General features: G+C 19.3%; 4 protein-coding genes across 4 annotated transcripts; 1 reads left to right on the forward strand and 3 right to left on the reverse strand.

The window, feature by feature from the left end:
- Positions 1 to 206: 206 nt before the first annotated feature.
- SRAE_X000049600 (Sarcoglycan alphaepsilon family-containing protein) lies at positions 207 to 2,188 on the reverse strand (the record flags this gene model as incomplete). The annotated part of the gene is made up of 5 exons (XM_024644847.1): positions 207 to 780; positions 822 to 928; positions 983 to 1,144; positions 1,197 to 1,786; positions 1,825 to 2,188. The coding sequence occupies 5 exons, from the start codon at positions 2,186 to 2,188 to the stop codon at positions 207 to 209; spliced, it is 1,797 nt and encodes a 598-aa protein (XP_024510365.1).
- A 1,213-nt stretch (positions 2,189 to 3,401) lies between these two features.
- SRAE_X000049700 (Proteinase inhibitor I33, aspin domain-containing protein) lies at positions 3,402 to 4,206 on the reverse strand (the record flags this gene model as incomplete). The annotated part of the gene is made up of 2 exons (XM_024644848.1): positions 3,402 to 4,034; positions 4,081 to 4,206. 2 exons carry the CDS (start codon positions 4,204 to 4,206, stop codon positions 3,402 to 3,404), a joined length of 759 nt encoding a protein of 252 aa, XP_024510366.1.
- A 3,853-nt stretch (positions 4,207 to 8,059) lies between these two features.
- SRAE_X000049800 (Hypothetical protein) lies at positions 8,060 to 9,059 on the reverse strand (the record flags this gene model as incomplete). Its single annotated transcript, XM_024644849.1, has 3 exons — positions 8,060 to 8,481; positions 8,520 to 8,849; positions 8,900 to 9,059. The coding sequence occupies 3 exons, from the start codon at positions 9,057 to 9,059 to the stop codon at positions 8,060 to 8,062; spliced, it is 912 nt and encodes a 303-aa protein (XP_024510367.1).
- Positions 9,060 to 13,606: 4,547 nt separating this feature from the next.
- Positions 13,607 to 16,796, forward strand: SRAE_X000049900 (DM13 domain-containing protein; the record flags this gene model as incomplete). The annotated part of the gene is made up of 6 exons (XM_024644850.1): positions 13,607 to 13,688; positions 13,822 to 14,804; positions 14,849 to 15,554; positions 15,603 to 16,255; positions 16,390 to 16,713; positions 16,764 to 16,796. 6 exons carry the CDS (start codon positions 13,607 to 13,609, stop codon positions 16,794 to 16,796), a joined length of 2,781 nt encoding a protein of 926 aa, XP_024510368.1.
- Between the last annotated feature and the right edge of the window lie 149 nt (positions 16,797 to 16,945).

A 16,945-nucleotide genomic window follows, 5' to 3' on the forward strand; every position in this document is an offset into this window, starting at 1 on the left:
TTATTTTGTAACTTTTTTTTTTAAATTAAAAAAGATTCTATAATTAATACTTTTATTATTATAAAAAAATTTATTAATAAATTTATTTAAAAACAACTAATTATATGCTATTTGTTTTTTTTTCTTCTTACTTAAAAAAAGTTAAACATTTTTTTTGTTTTCTAAGTTAATATATTTTTGTGCTTTACTAAAATAATACCTTATTATTATTTTTTATTGTAATAATTCATTTGTTTTGCTTCATTTCTGATATCTTCTTCAATTTCTGCATAATTATTGATATCTGTACTCAGATCAAAGTCTTTATCATCATCAATATCATCGAAAGGATTCTTATATAAATGTAATGAACTTCCAGTAGCTTTTGCTGCTTCAGCAACAGTTTGCTTTCCTACTGTTGTACTTCTATTAAATAATAAATCTTTATCTGAGTGATTTTGTGAACCAATTGATGCCATATTTGACATACTTCCTGTTGAAATTGTCGTAGGTAAACGATAACGTTTGTCATTTAATTTTTTTTGATTTAAATATTGTGATGAGTACATTTTAGGATTGTTATTTGATGAATTAGATAATAAAGCATCATAATTTTCGGAATCAGTATTTCTGTGCTTTGGTTGTAAGAATGTTCCAATTCCAGATGGTATTACATTATCAGATTGTAAATCAGCATTACGATCAACTGATGCTGCCATTGACATCATCTGCCTTTGAACGGAAAGTTCACGAAGACGTTGTTGCGATTCTCTAACAGCCATATATTCTTGTAATTGTTCTCTAAAAAATATTTAAAAATAAAAAAAAAGTAAATTACATACTTTGGTGTTTTATAGTCACGCCAATGTTGACCTTCTCTACGTCCAAAAAAGATAACTGATAGTAGTAATACTAATAATATACAAAAAACTGCTAACAAAGGAAATATCTAAAAAATAACAATTGTTTTTTTTATTTTTATCATAAAAAAATCTATGATTACCAAAACAGACTCCCAAAAATGGTAGTATGGGGTATATTTTTCTGAACTTTCTTCTTTTTTTCCTGATAACTCATTTAATTTTAAAACAGTTTCATTTCTATATAATTTTTTTTCCTCTATCATCTCTAGATCATGTAAACTTTTTGGCATTGTTGAGTTTTTCTTAAAAATTAAAAATAATATAAGACAAAAAAATTTAATTTTTTAAACTTACAATATTAAATTTACACCAATTAATGTCAAATTTTTTGTGAAAATATTTGTTGAATGGAATAATTTGACTATTATTACAATATTTAAAATTATTTTGTAAACCTTTCATTAAATGGAAAACATTAGAGTGAAATTTTCTTTGTGTACCAATATATATAATGGCACCAAGTGGTTTATCACGAAGAACAGATAAAACTTTACCATCTGGTGGTGATGGTGATTCAATATTAAAAATATAAGGATTTAAATCTTTCCCTTTAAATGTTTGTCTTATACTTGTTTCTAATTCATCAATTTTACCACCTGAATTTGATATTAAATTTTCAGCATTAACATTTCTTATATGAATTTCAGCTATTTGTTGTGTATAATTATTATATCTAACATCTTCTGTTAATTCAATATTTAAAAAAAATTCACCAGTCTCATATGTATCTATTTTTCTTGCTATTATATGTAAAGAAACTAAATTTGCTGAAGTTACTGGTGTCCCAATTAAATATGAAATAGCATTATGTTTTGATTGAAAGATATGAAGCCATGGTGGTAAATCAGGTTTTCCTGTTATTGTAGCAGCCCATTTAACATCAACTTAAAGAATTAAAATAATAAGATTTATTTTAACATACCTGCTCTTGTAAATAATCGTCCTGAATGTAATGTATATACGAAGAATTTTCCTTTCGCGGCTTTCACAGAAAATGTCTCAATTTTTGTTGATTTTAATGTTGATTCTGTTAAATACTTTTTGTTATTTTTATTTACTACTTCTTTTCTTTCATAATTAGGATAATATGGTCTTTGTTCAATATTCTTTTTATCATTTATTTGAGTATATCTATCAATATCTTTATTGGGGTATTTTACTCTTGATTGATTATACCTTTCATTGTAATAATTATTTTGATTTGCATAAATATTTTTAGGTGAATACTGATTCAATTGTTTTGTATAATGATTGGTATTTTGTTGGTAATTTTGATTATCATACATTGTTTTTACGTTTATAAGTGGTTTATGATTATAATTTTGATTGATTGGATAATTTTTTTGATTACCATAAGCAATATTTTGACTGGTTGCTACATCATAAAATAGGTAAAAAATAAATATGTAAAAAATTTCTTGTGACGGCATTTATTTAAATATTCTTTTAATTTTTTATTGATATAACTAAAAATTTATATGTTTTATTAAAATTTTTGAAAAACAACAATATAATTTATCTAACAATATAAATTAAAAATAAATAAATACAACAAACATAAATTTTTCTTTTATTTTAACATTTTTATAAAGATAATATACCAATATAATTGAAATATCTTATAAATATATGTTCATATTTTTAAAGTAAAAATTATGAGGTGCTAGTCAATAATTATCTTTTTATATATTTATGAAATTTTTATATCTTTTTTTTTAAGATAATCAATATTAAGAGGTACAAAATTTTTTTTTATTAGATAAGAAAGATATAATAATTTTAAAATATAATATTATTAATTATAGTATAATCAGTATATTTAAAAGAATGATATATTGTGTAAAATTAAAAATTATTTAAAATTAAGATTAGGTGTATGTAGATAAGGTCTAGTTAAGCAATTTTTCTTTAGCACATCTTCCAGTTTCAATACTCTTAATCATTTTCTGGCATTTGCCTTTCAAAATGTTTGTCTTTATCATATTACAAGTTTCGTTGATTTTAACCAATACAAGTGATTAAAAGTAATAGGCGCAATAATGATTAAATTTTGTTATGTTAAGATTCATTTTGAGATTATCAAGCTACATATATATAATACATATTTATAAAAGTAATTTTATATTTCTTTTGTCCTTGAAAGTAAATATTTACAAAATCCGATTAGTTTAAAATATTTTTTTACTTAAGTAATTGTTAAAATTTATTAAAGTAAAATTAAAATAATATGTGTATTTTTATGATTAAAGAGTTAACTTTTTCATTATATATTATTTATGTAAAGAGTGTAGTGAAAATAATTAAGATGATAACTTTATTCGACCGCACATGAAAAGTGTAAAAATACATAATTGTCATACACAATTCAAAAAAAAAAAAAAGTATGGTAATAAAAAAAATAATATATGAACAATTGTTATTATTAATGTCGATTACGTTTGTGAAAAAAATGTCAATTCTTCTTCAAATACATAAGTAATTATTTACAAATCAATTGATTTAGTAAATAAATGTGCAAAAGTTTGGTGGAGTAGGCATTTTAACTTCTTCTCCCTCAAAATCAGTTTTTGGTACTGATGTAGTAGTTTGATCAGAAACAGAATTTGAATCATCATCAAATATATCCTTTGATGATAAGAAAAGAGAAGACAATTTGTTTCCAAATATTTTTTCTAATTGTTTTTGAAGATTTGATTGAAGATAAGTTTCATATTTTGACATTTCTTTATCAAATTCCTTTAATTCTTGAATTTCAGTTTCATTCAAATCACGAGCATAAGTATTACCAACATAAACTTTTTTTCCTTGAACTTTACATCCATCAAAGATATATTGTGTTGTACTTTCCTCAGTGCAAAATGATGGTTTTTTTGGTGGTTCTGGCATTGGGGTATTTGTAGTTTTATTATCTTTTCCACTTGATGTTGTTGTAGATCCTGTTTCACTAGAACTTTCATCACGAGATAAAGCAAATGCTGTTAATTTTTGTTTAGCTTGTTTAGATCTTTCTTTATTAATTAATTCTTTAGCTTCTTTAAATTTAGTTAAATTGTGTTTATATTCATTCATCTCGCTCATTTCAGAATCAGTTAAATCACGTGTATAAAGTCCATTAATAAACAATTGTTTTCCCTAAAATTATTATTTTAATAACAATTAAATTAATAAAATTACATACAGTTACGACACATCCAAAATTAGAAGTTACTCCAGTAACACCAAAACCAGCAAATCTTTTAGCAGGTTTTGCCATAAGTATTGAAACCCCAAGAAAACAAAGGAAAACAGTAATATAAAACTTCATTTTTTTTTTGTATATGGTATATATCTTAAAAACAATAATTATTAGTTAAATGAAATAAGATTTATTAAAACGATAGATATATTTATACTTTTATTATTATTATATGAATGACATAGAGATATATCATCAATCATTTTGTAAAAATGGATATACATATATATAACATTTAAAAAGGTTACATTAATTTTCTATAATTTTCTAGAACTACGTCGAGAATAATTTTGTGCATATTTATAGTGACTTGATAGTCTTTATGTGACTCATACATCAAAATTATCAACAATAAATTTTGATGTATAATCACGCCTTCTTTTTAAAAAGTATGTGTTTTGAAAGAAATTATAATATAATTGTACACAGAATATATAAAAAGTATAATATATTACAAAGAAACAAGGTGTTTCAAAATATCTATATTTATATCTAGATAATTTAACTATTAATTGATATAACATATTATAAATATATTTTAAATAATGGAAATATATTTTTAAGTTGATCCTTTTTTTTTAAAAAAAAAAAAAAACATAAAGATATATCAAGAACAAAAATGAATAATGGACAGACATAATATATTTTTAAAATAGATGTTTTGATGATGATTAAAAATTTATATTTATTATTTAAGGTGATTCAACTAAAAAATATAATGACTAATCATTTGTTTATTCTATTAAAATATTTGTAAACAAATGAGTTTAGATGGATATATGTTTAATATTAAAAACTAAACATTTGATAAAAATGATTATATCAGCTGGTGATTTTAATAAAAACTTATATTACATAAATTTTAAATTTCTAAAATAAATATTTTTTATATAAATTACTTTAGAAAAAATTTATTGAACATCAAAAACAACTGTTCTATTATATATATTTGTTCAATATTTTACATTCATTTTATAAAATATCTTAAAAACAACACACTAAGTTTTAAACTGCAAACTAAATTTAAATAATATTATGTTAAAAATAAATTTTGATTTATCGTCTTTTTAATGATAAAGTTGTAAATAGATTTTTTAAATTATATTAATGAAAAAGAAATTAGAAAAAGGATAACTTTTTTTTAACAACTGCTCTAGTGCCCTATCTTTTTTAAATCATTGATAGAAGTTTTTGAATAAATATTTATATTACAAAATGTATTTTAATAATATTTCAAAAAAAATTACAGTAAAATTTGATCAATAATATTTCTTTTTAAAATTTTATTCTTAATTTGAACAACTTAATATTCATGAGAGCTCAACAATATTACATAAAAATAAAGGTGATTTATTTATTTTGAAAAATTACTTTTTTATTATTTTAAAAACCAAAATAAATATAACATTAAGAAATTTTTATTATATTAATTTGATTATATAAAAGTATTCAATCATACATTATGTTTTTTATCAAAAAAAAATATTTCCTTTTTTTATGGTAATATTAACAAAAGAATATTTTCATCAGTTAGATTGATATATGGAGGTTACAAATTGACAATACAAATGTTATGTAATATTTTTGTATAAAAAGAATTTCTTTTAAGTATTAAATAATTTGAATACATGTATAGTGATAAAAATATACTGCGTAATAAAAGATAAGGATATATATTCATACAAAATATTTTTTTTTTCAATGTAATCACTCTTGCAAAATTATTTTTATTTTAACGACCTACATTTTTTGTATATTCTTTACTCAATCTATTTAGCTATGGTAGACGAAGTGGAAAAAATCACCCAAAGAGGTATAACAATGAATAAAAGTATACAATAATATACATTTTTTTAATCATATTCATAAAATCCAATTCACATGAAAATAAATATGTTTCTTCTTTTTATTGTAAAATTTTAATAAAAAAAATATTTTTTTTTTCCTGATGAAATTTATTATATAGATTAAACATCTTGAAATAAATAAAAAATGTTTAACAATTGTAAAAGTAAGAAAAATAAACAAAATTTTATAAAATATATACGACTAAAGTCTTACTCATGAAAAATAAATAAAATAAGATATTTTAATAATTACAATAAAAAAAAAATAAAGATATTATTCTTTAAAAAAAAATATTGTGATTAATTGAATACTAAAAAAATTATATAATTTCTTAGAATAGTATTTTCTTTATGTACATATTACCGGGCAGACATTCTCATTTTAATTGTAAATTTTTTAAAACAGCATTCAATAGTTAATTGTTAAAAAAAATGTGATTTATTTGTGTTAAAATTTACCAAATTTCTTTTTTCAACCATATTTGAAAAATATAAAAAAAAAATTATTTATTCTTTAAATTCTACATATAATTTTATAAAAACCATCCATAAATAATATTTTATTAAAAGTTTATTTGTTTTATTTTCCATGAATTATATTAATAAAGTTTGTAAAATATTTATTTATTATATCCATTTGTTATTATATCCTTTTTTATCACAAATGTTTTCTATTTATGATAAAAAAAATTGTAGTTTCATGTTATACCAAAGTTCAAAATAAAAGTAAGTTGTATAAAATCCTTTTTAGAAATGGTGAACAGCAAATATTTATTAAATATCAAACATCATATCTAAATAAAAAAAAATATATATATTTTAAATAAAACTAAAATTTATATCCTACATGTTTATCAAAAAGAAAGTTTAATGGAATGGTTTATATTAAATAAGAGTATAATATTGCATCATAAAAGGATATTGAAAAATTATAAAATTTAAAATTGAAATAATATCAATACTGAATAATAAATTTATATTGCATAATATTACCACCTTTTTTGGTTTGCCTAAAAATGTTATTTAAATAAAATAAAGTAAAATTGATAAGAATAAATTTTATTTTATTAATTTAAACAATAGATAAAATATTGTTTAATTTATATATTAGTAAAGATTAACTATCAAATAATATACTAATAATATTTTAAAGAAAGAGTGTATTATATAAAAATTTTACTAAAATAAATTAGAAATAAATATATATATATATATATATACTGTTGTCAATGAATGTTATATAAACTAATGATGCTATCTTACTTTATTTTAAATACTTCTTCTTACCAATTTTTCAACCTACAAATTCTGCTTTGAATATTATTATTATATAACATATAATTGCATTATCATTGTTTAGTTCATTACAAATTCAAATGCTTTTTAGATAAAATATATTAAGTAAGATATACCTATATAATTATAAATTTTTAGATAAGTTGAAATTTTATAATGATTGATTTTTGTTAACTTTTTCTTTTTTCTAACCTGTTTCAAATAAGATATTCATATAAATTATATATATATTTATTAAACAATAAAAATTATTTGTATTAAAATAAAGAAATACAATTGAAAAATTTTATTTACATTAAAAATTCATGAAATATATTAAATTTCAAAAAAAAAAAAACAAAAAAAATAATAAATGAATACTAGTAAATTTAGTATCATTTCTTAAACATTACATCTTATTAAAAAATAAAATACGATATCTTAAAAAATGTACTAGCAATTAAAAAAAAACTAGAACATTATTACACATGAATTACATCAAAAATATAATTTAATTTTAAAATGTTTCTATTATTAATATAAATTTCTTTTTTATATAATTTGTCCTAAAATAAAGGAAATTTTTAAACATACAAATTTTGTATTATTAACAAAAAAAAATTATCAAAAAATTGAAATGGTTCTTAAATATATTAATAATAATTAAGATATCCAAAATAATGTGATCGTTTAGAAAATTTTTTTTTTGCTATAATTTTTCTATTATTATAGTTCTAATTATAATTGAAAAAAAAAATTACATATTGTAATTTATAATAAGAATTAAATATGTTTAATAATCAACATATAAAACTATTTACTAAACTAAAATCAGTTTCAGGAAGTTTGGTTATTATAAATGTTACTGATGTTTCATTATAATTATTATCTTCATACATTTTAACATTTTTAAATTTGTCATAAAATGTATCAATAATTAATTCCCCCTGTGAACATGAAATGTCAAATATTTTTTTGATTTCTTTATTTTTTCTTATATTATTAGAACATATTTCTTCTTTTTTATCAATGTCACCATTATAAACCCTTCCATCATATAATTTAATGCAATTTACATTATTGTTAATATTGAAATTGTAATTTAAAATTTTTAAAACTGAATTTCCGGGAAGAATTAATGTACATGGTCTTTGAAAGTTTAATGGTTTTCTTAATGTTATAATTTGTCCTATTTGATAAGTTTGAATTTTACTACCACAAACTAAAAAATATTTCAATTATATTGTATTTTAATCTTACCAGGATTAAAAGGTATAAAATCAAGTTTAAATTTTATTGGTAATCCAATAACCTCATATTCTAAAATAGCTTCTTTGTAATATATTGGAAACGTATTTTTTTCCATTGAACAATAATTAATTTTAAATTTTTTATTATTTTCCGGAAATGTAAGATTCATGTAAAGATTTGGATAATATTTACATATAACATTAGATACCATAAACTTTATATACATATCTTCATCAAATGATAATGTAGATATTGAAATTATACAATTATTTTGTAAATTATCCTGTGAACTTTTAGTTCCATATATACCTTTCTTATCAATAAATGCATAACATTCTTCTAATATTAATTATTTTTTTAAAAACAAAAGTTTATATATATGAACTTACTAATATAGTTGATTTCGTTATCAAGTGGTTTTTGTTGAATTAATAATGGATTCCAATATAATGAATAATCATCTTTGATATGTACTTTTCGAAATCTATCGTAAGCATTAATTACAAAAATAAATTCAAGAAACATTATTATCATACCAATAAGAATCATTTTTTATTGAAAAGAAAACAATTTTGAGAAAAATAAGAAGTCTAAAAGAAAGTTAGCTATATATAAGTTAAAATATTTCTTTTTTAAATAAATGAGGCGGGATTTAAAAATTAGCAATAAATTACATTGGATAAAAAAAATTCTATAGTTTAATAGGGATAAAAATGTTTAATCATAAAAATTTATAGTTTAATTGAAGAAACTTTTTAATAAAAAATTTATTTTTAAGAAATGAAGATTAAGAAGCCATAATATGTTAAAAATTACATCATAATTTCATTTTAACATATATCACTTTTATTTTTAATAATTAAGCTTATTGAATGTTGATTATTTTGTTAAAATTAGAAAACTATTACAATATTAATTTGAAAATAGAATAAATTTAATATAAAATATGGTAAAAAATAAATATAAGATATTTATTTTCTTTATTAATTTAATAGTATATAAATTAAATATTAATATTTAATAAAAACATTAAAGTTCATTTAACACTTCTTGTTTTTAGTTCATTTATTTGAAGTAAGTCAGTATAATTATAAAAGACTTTTTTTGAAAACAGTGATTGCCAAAATATAATTTATTTTAATTTAATTAAGCTTTTTTTATAAGTTTTAAAATAATTTTTGCAAAATATTATTAATACATTTCGTAATAAATTTATTATTTTAAATAAAATGCTTAATAAAAAATGTCAATTTTAAAAATAATATTCATTTAAATTTTTTTTATCTTAAAAATGCTTAATAATAAAAACTTCAACTCAATATGACAAGATATATCATTTATTTAATAGAACCATTTAAATTATAAAAAGGTAAAATAAATATTAAAAAAGATAATTGCAAATAAAATATTAGCTAACAAATAATTATAGGAAACTAATATCATCAAAAAACATTATTTTGGATTTATTAAAAAAATTCAAGTGATAAATAGTCTAATATATATAAAGAATTTTATGATATATTTGTAATATTTCAATTGTTTTAAACTTTGTCAAAAGTATAAAAGTTATTTAATAATGATCAAAACTACATTATTATGAAAAATTATCAAAATTTTAATAAAGCATTATTTAAATATATCTAATTTTAAAAGATTAAAAATATTTTATTGAATATAATTTTAATTTTGACTTTTACAGTATGATGTAAAATAATAATGTAAAACAAAAAAAAATCAAAAATAATTTTTTCATGATTTGTAAATAATGAAAAGATTTTGGATTGAAAAAATAACTAATTATTTTTTTGATTAATATTCTATTATAGAAATATCTATCTTTCATTTTACATTATTTATTTCAAGTTGAACGTTTTATAAATATAATAAAAATGTTTATCTTTTAATTATTTTGAATTACACTTATTAGAAAGCAGAACATTTAAATACTTTATTTGATAAAATTATTCATTTGACCAAAATTATCTTATATTAAAAATTTATTTAAAAAATTTATCATTTTTCGAGGAACAATTTTCTAAGATCTCAAATAACCGATAAACTGTAAAAATTACAACTTTTTAATGAACTTTACTATTAGAATTTTGTTTAAAAAAATACTATTTTAGTATGCGTGGTTTACAACTTGAAGTATGTTTTAAAATAAAATTAACTATATTTAATAATTTAATTTATTAAATAAAATGTGATTACATAAAAACTATGTACTAAACTTTATATAATTAATTTATAAAATTTATTTTACAGTCAAAAAAATTATATATTATTATTAAACTTAATCAAACTAATAAAACTTTTTTCTTCTCAAAAAAAGACATTATCAAATAAAACTTTTTAAAACTTTTTATTTATTTCAAAGATATAAAAAAAATTTAATTATATCTTTATTGTAATATAGATTAAAAATATAAATATTAAATGAAGATTGAAGACAATAGAAATGGTAATTGAAATACCATATATTTTATAAACAAAAAAATTTGTCTTTTACCATTGAGATATATATTTTAAGTAACTAAAATTAATAGTTATCTGTCATATTAATTACATGATTAACTCAATGATAATAATAATTTATTACATTTCTTTTAATTATAAAAAAATTTTAACAAAAAAAATATTTATTATCTTTAAATATTATTCATAAAAATAAAACTACAATTATTAAAAATAATGTCGTTAAAATATATTTTTAGTTCATAAAAATATATTTACAGTAAAAAATTTCAGAGTTATTATTATTATAACTGAAAAATTAGAAAAATAGATAATTTTTTAAATTGTTTTATATTAAGGAAAAAATAATAATATTAAAAATACATAAAACAAAAAAAAATTATTAAAAAAAAACTTTTTTTATACTTTGATTAAATAAATAAAAGATTTTATATTATTTAATTATGTTGAATATTTTAAAAGTTTATTAATCTTATTAAGCATAAATTTAAAAAAAAAACTAAATTAATAAAATTTTTACTTATTGTATAAAGTATGAGTAATTTTAAATACATAACCAAAAATTATCTTTCTTAATTATATTTTAAGAATATTGTAGTATATTTTTTTGGTGTAGAATAAAATTTTTTAAAAAAAAATATTTTCATTTTTTAAGTTTAATAAATGTAATAAATATTTTATACACGAAATTTTTATTTTTGTAACTATGGAATTATATATCCAAGTTTAATGATAATAAAAAAAAATAAATTTAACAAAAATATTTAAATATGATATCATTTCTTTTGTTCATAAATACATTCTAAAACAATTTGATTATTCATTTTGATTTTCATTTATTCCTTAATTGATATTGATTAACTTTTTAAACTTTTTCAACAAACCATTTATTTTATGTTTATTTGGTTTCTTTTGTTATCATGAATAAAATTTATTCAAGTGTTTCTTTAATATTTGAAAAAATTATTTAAGAAAAATATATAAGCAACATTTTTTATTGATATATAGATAAAAGTAAATGAATAAATAAACTTTTTAAAAAAAAATTATACACGAATTTTAAAAAAAATTTTAATAAGTTTACTATTTTTCTTTAATAAATAATATTATAATAATAACAGATATTATATAAAATATATAAATATATATTATTGTAATAATTTTAATACAATGTATATGCTTAAAATATAACATTCAATTAATTTCATTAAAAACGTTTGCTTTTATAAATCCTGTTTATAAAAGTAACTTTTTTTTTTATTAAAATGCAATAAAATTATATTAGTTAAAGGACTTTTTTAACAATATAATATATATGATAATGAGAAATGAAACAGTTATTAGATAGCCAATAGAATCCTGGTCAGATGATTAATCCATTTTTCCGGTAAAACTTGTCTTTTATAATAATATGTATATATTCATTTTTATATTAAATAGATTGCATATTATCAAATTTGATATACAAAAATTTGAGGGACATTAATAGATTGTGACTAGTAACGGATAATAATATTTCTATTACCAAAATATATACTCTTATCGGATTGACCAATATATGGATATGAATAAATTAATATATCCCAGGATATCATATTTTGTAAAGTGTTGTATTTTAGTATTGAAATATATTAAGTTTGCAGGTATGATTTAATAAATTTTTCATTTAATGAAAAAAAATTTTTTATTATTTCAAATTTATTCATCTTTATTTATTCAAGTATCCATATAAATATCCTTGAAGTTTTCTTTTTAAAGATTTTTGAACACGTTACTTATCACATAATTCTTTCAACTGTTTATGTATATATATTGTAATGTATTTTTAATAAATCCAAACTTATACAAATGAGGGATAACAAATACTGAGGTGAATACAAATCTATTCAATTTTTCAACCCAATAATCATTTGATTTTGCCTCCTTTTATAAAATTTTATTATTAATCTTTTAATATAATCTTTTTTCTTATACTAAATCTTTTCATAATAATAATAAAAAAAAAAATAAAATGAAATTGTAACTTGATTTAAAATATTAATTTTAAAAATGTTCTTTTTTATAAGGGAGAAATTTATTATTCATTTTATTACTTTCTTATTATACCATTATTTAATGTTTAATAGTTACTTCTTAACTTTTTAATTTAAATTTGTCGCATCAACAAAGATTTAACTCCAAAAATTGGGCACTGGGTCATTTTTAAAGTTTATTACTTTTATTATTTATTTAATTTTGGCCTTAAAGTGACACCTTAAATGACCCGATTAATCTTATAACATTCTTTTTAATATATATCTAAAAACTCATAATTTATATATATTATATATCTTAATTTTACTATCATATAATACTTTTAAGTCTTAAAATGTTTTAAAATTTCTTTTTTTTTTCTTATAAAATTAAATTAAAATTAATGTAATACTTTTTTTAATTTTGATCATTTTCTATAAAAGCTACTTTAAAATTTTATAAATGATTATAGAAAATTTGTTTCACCTTTAAATCTAGTTAAACAACATTTATATACATTATTATAATGATTATTATTAATTTTCATTTTATCTCTTTTAAATTTTAACAATTTACATATATTTAGATTTTCTGTTACATCTTTTGCGATGACAAATCGCAAAATGATTAATTATTTATTATTCATTTTTTCAATTATTATATATTTTATTGTTATTATTAATGGACATGGTAAGTTAATAAATAATATTATAAATTAAGAAAATAAATAAAAAAAAATAAAGTTGTTTAATATATTTTTTTTATTATCATTAAAAATATTATATTTACCACATTAATCATTTTTATTTTTTTTAAATATTAGCAGATAATGGTAGGCAGATAAAAAATTCAATTCTCCCATGGTCAAAATATGAAAAAAAATATTTTGCATTTAATAAAAATAAACAACGTGACTATACAAATGATGAATATAGTAATCAAAGAAAAATAAAACTTTATTTACCACCATTTAAACATGCTAAAAAAGAACATATCAGTTCAAAGGATACTTTTGGTGGTGAAAATGAATTTACATCTATGCATCAAAATTTAGTTGGTAGTGGAGGAAATGTTAAAAAAATTAATGAAAATATTGAAAATGAAGTTCAACCAATATTTAAGTATAAACAAAAACCTTTATTAAATATAGTTGATGAAAATGAAGAAAATAATAATATAAATTCTGAAAATACAAATCCTATAACAAAACCCATACTTACTTCAAAAGCTAATGGAATTGGTAATGCATTCCCAAAAAGGCCTATTGATATTGATGGTCAAGAATTTGTATCACAAATTCCTAAGAAAATGAAATATGAAGTTGATGTACCAAGAAATTATTTTCCAAAATTACATACAGAAATACCAGCACCTCCTAAACAAGTACATTCATTTAACAATATGGTTCCATTTTCACAAAGTTCTTTTAACAAAATTCCACCATCTATGATTCCATCAAAACAAAGTTCAGTAACTACCTTTACTGGTAATAATATTCCTCCAATAGATTTACAACCATTAACAAATCCATTTTTTAATATACCACAACCATCACAAGAAATTATATCACCTGTTATGAATGGAATTGAAACTAATGGATTGCAAAATGCTTTCTCTGCTATAAGTCAAAGATTTATGCCACAACCTAGTAATTTACCTATTCAACCATCTAGTGTTAATGGACCTACAAATTCACTAGGTGCTGAGGCAATTAATATGCTTCTAGGAAATGGTAATGGTGGTTCACCACTTGAAAATATATCAAAAATTGCAAGAAACTTTTTATCTATGCAAGGTTCAAATCAGGTAACAATTAAAAAAATTTTTGTTTTTTATTATTTTAATTGTAGGATTTAATGAAATTATTAACTGGTGCTTTAAATAGTAAAAATAATGAACTTTTAACATCAAAAGCACTTTTTCAGACAGAAAAATCAAAAGGAGCTTTAAAAGTTGGTGATGAAGAACCAGATACCACAAAGACAGAAGAAGAAGATTTAGAGGAGGAGAATACTAATGAATTAATAACATCATCTAGTTCAAAAACTACAACATTAAATAAATTAACAAATATATCTTCAACAACTATTATTATACCAACAATGATATCATCAACTCCTTCAACCGAAGCAACTGACCCATATTTGTTATTAAATAGTCTACCCCCTGAACAAAGGGAAATTTTACAAGCAGCTATATCAAGTGGAGAGTTAGATGTTAAAAATGTATTACCAACACTTGAAAAACAAAATAATTTAAAAAATGATTTAGATAAAAATAATACATCAAGTAAATTAGCATTTTTAAAAAATAATGAATCAAAATTATTGGAATGGATACAACAAAATCGTCCACGTTTAAGTAATAATATGGTTACTAAAAAAAATAATCAAAATTTATCTTCTGACAAATTACCATATTATGGAAAATATTGTGGAACATTAACAGAAACAGGTGATGTTAAGACAAATCATAATATAGCTGGAGCTATTTGGGCAGTTGATGATAGACGTTTTATTGTATCAAATTTTCATTATCGTCCAGGCAGTGTTTTTGGTAAGAAATCCATTTTATACATTTTTATAATTTTTTTTAACACTATAGAAAATATTACTTTTTGGGCTGGACCAAAAAATGTATCAAATACTATATCAGATGCTTTTCCATCAACAAATGGTTTTTATATAAAACCAAAATTAGTTGATTTATCAGCATTTCGTATTTCTGAGGTAAAAAATATAAAGGCAAAAATTAGAGAACCACTAAAAAGAAAAGAATCAAAAATTGTTGTTAAAGAGTATGATGGAAATACAACTGATTTAGAAAGTATTTTAAGTTCAAATATTGATGATTTTGTTTTAAAAACTAAAAAAGAAGATGATAATATGTCAACTTTACATTTATCACTTAATCCTTTATACAAAAATGGATCATTATATATTGATAAAAATTCTAAAGAAATGATAGAAAATGACAATATTGATAATAAAAATATTAATATGGATGATAATAATGTCATTAATAATAATGTAACTTCACTTGAATGGTATGCAGGATTTCAACCACTTATCTTAGAGTTACCTGATGATAAATGGGTTAAAACAACAAATTGGGTATCTATTTGGGATCATAAGCAAAAAAAATCATTAGCATCCGTTTTAATTCCAAATGGACCAGCATTTCAAATTCCTTCAATTGTTTTATTAAAAAGTTTAACACCTATTGGTAATAGAAAAATAAGCAGTGGACCAATAACAGTAAGTTTTTATTATTATGTTATTAATTTAATAAAAATTTAAATTAATGAAATTATAATATGTAGATATTTATTATAAATTTAAAATATTAGTTTTTTATATTAAAAAAATATTAATATTTTATTTATTTATAGGTTTTAGATACAAAAACAATTGAAATAAAGAATTTTTATTTAGATACAGAAGGTGTTCCTGTATGGTTTATGATTGGTAAAGATATTATACCAAATTCAAATGGATTAATTGTACCTACATATTTACCAGATAAAAAAGAATATGATTGTGATTCACTTCGAAATTATTATAATGAAACTGTTTTATTACATCTACCTGAATCATTTGATATTACAGATGTTTTTTGGTTTTCTGTTTTTTCAATTCCTAAAAGTATTTCATTTTCACATATATACCTTCCCTATAATGATATGCATTTACCACCAAATTTAATGTTTATTAAAGTAAGTTAAAAATTTAATTTAAAAAATTAAAATAATTATTCATTTTTTAGAATCCTAAATGTATTTATGAAAAAGAAAATTAAAAAAAATATTTTGACATTCTTCTTTGCATTATTTCAGAAACGGGAATGTAATCGTAAATAAAAATTAAAAAAATTGTTGATGACATTATTTATTATTATTTATCTCTTTTGTTTTTATTTTATTTTTTTATATTTTAGACATTTTTCTT

The sequence above is a fragment of the Strongyloides ratti genome (assembly GCF_001040885.1).
Source record: "Strongyloides ratti genome assembly S_ratti_ED321, chromosome : X".
NCBI lineage: Eukaryota > Metazoa > Nematoda > Chromadorea > Rhabditida > Strongyloididae > Strongyloides > Strongyloides ratti.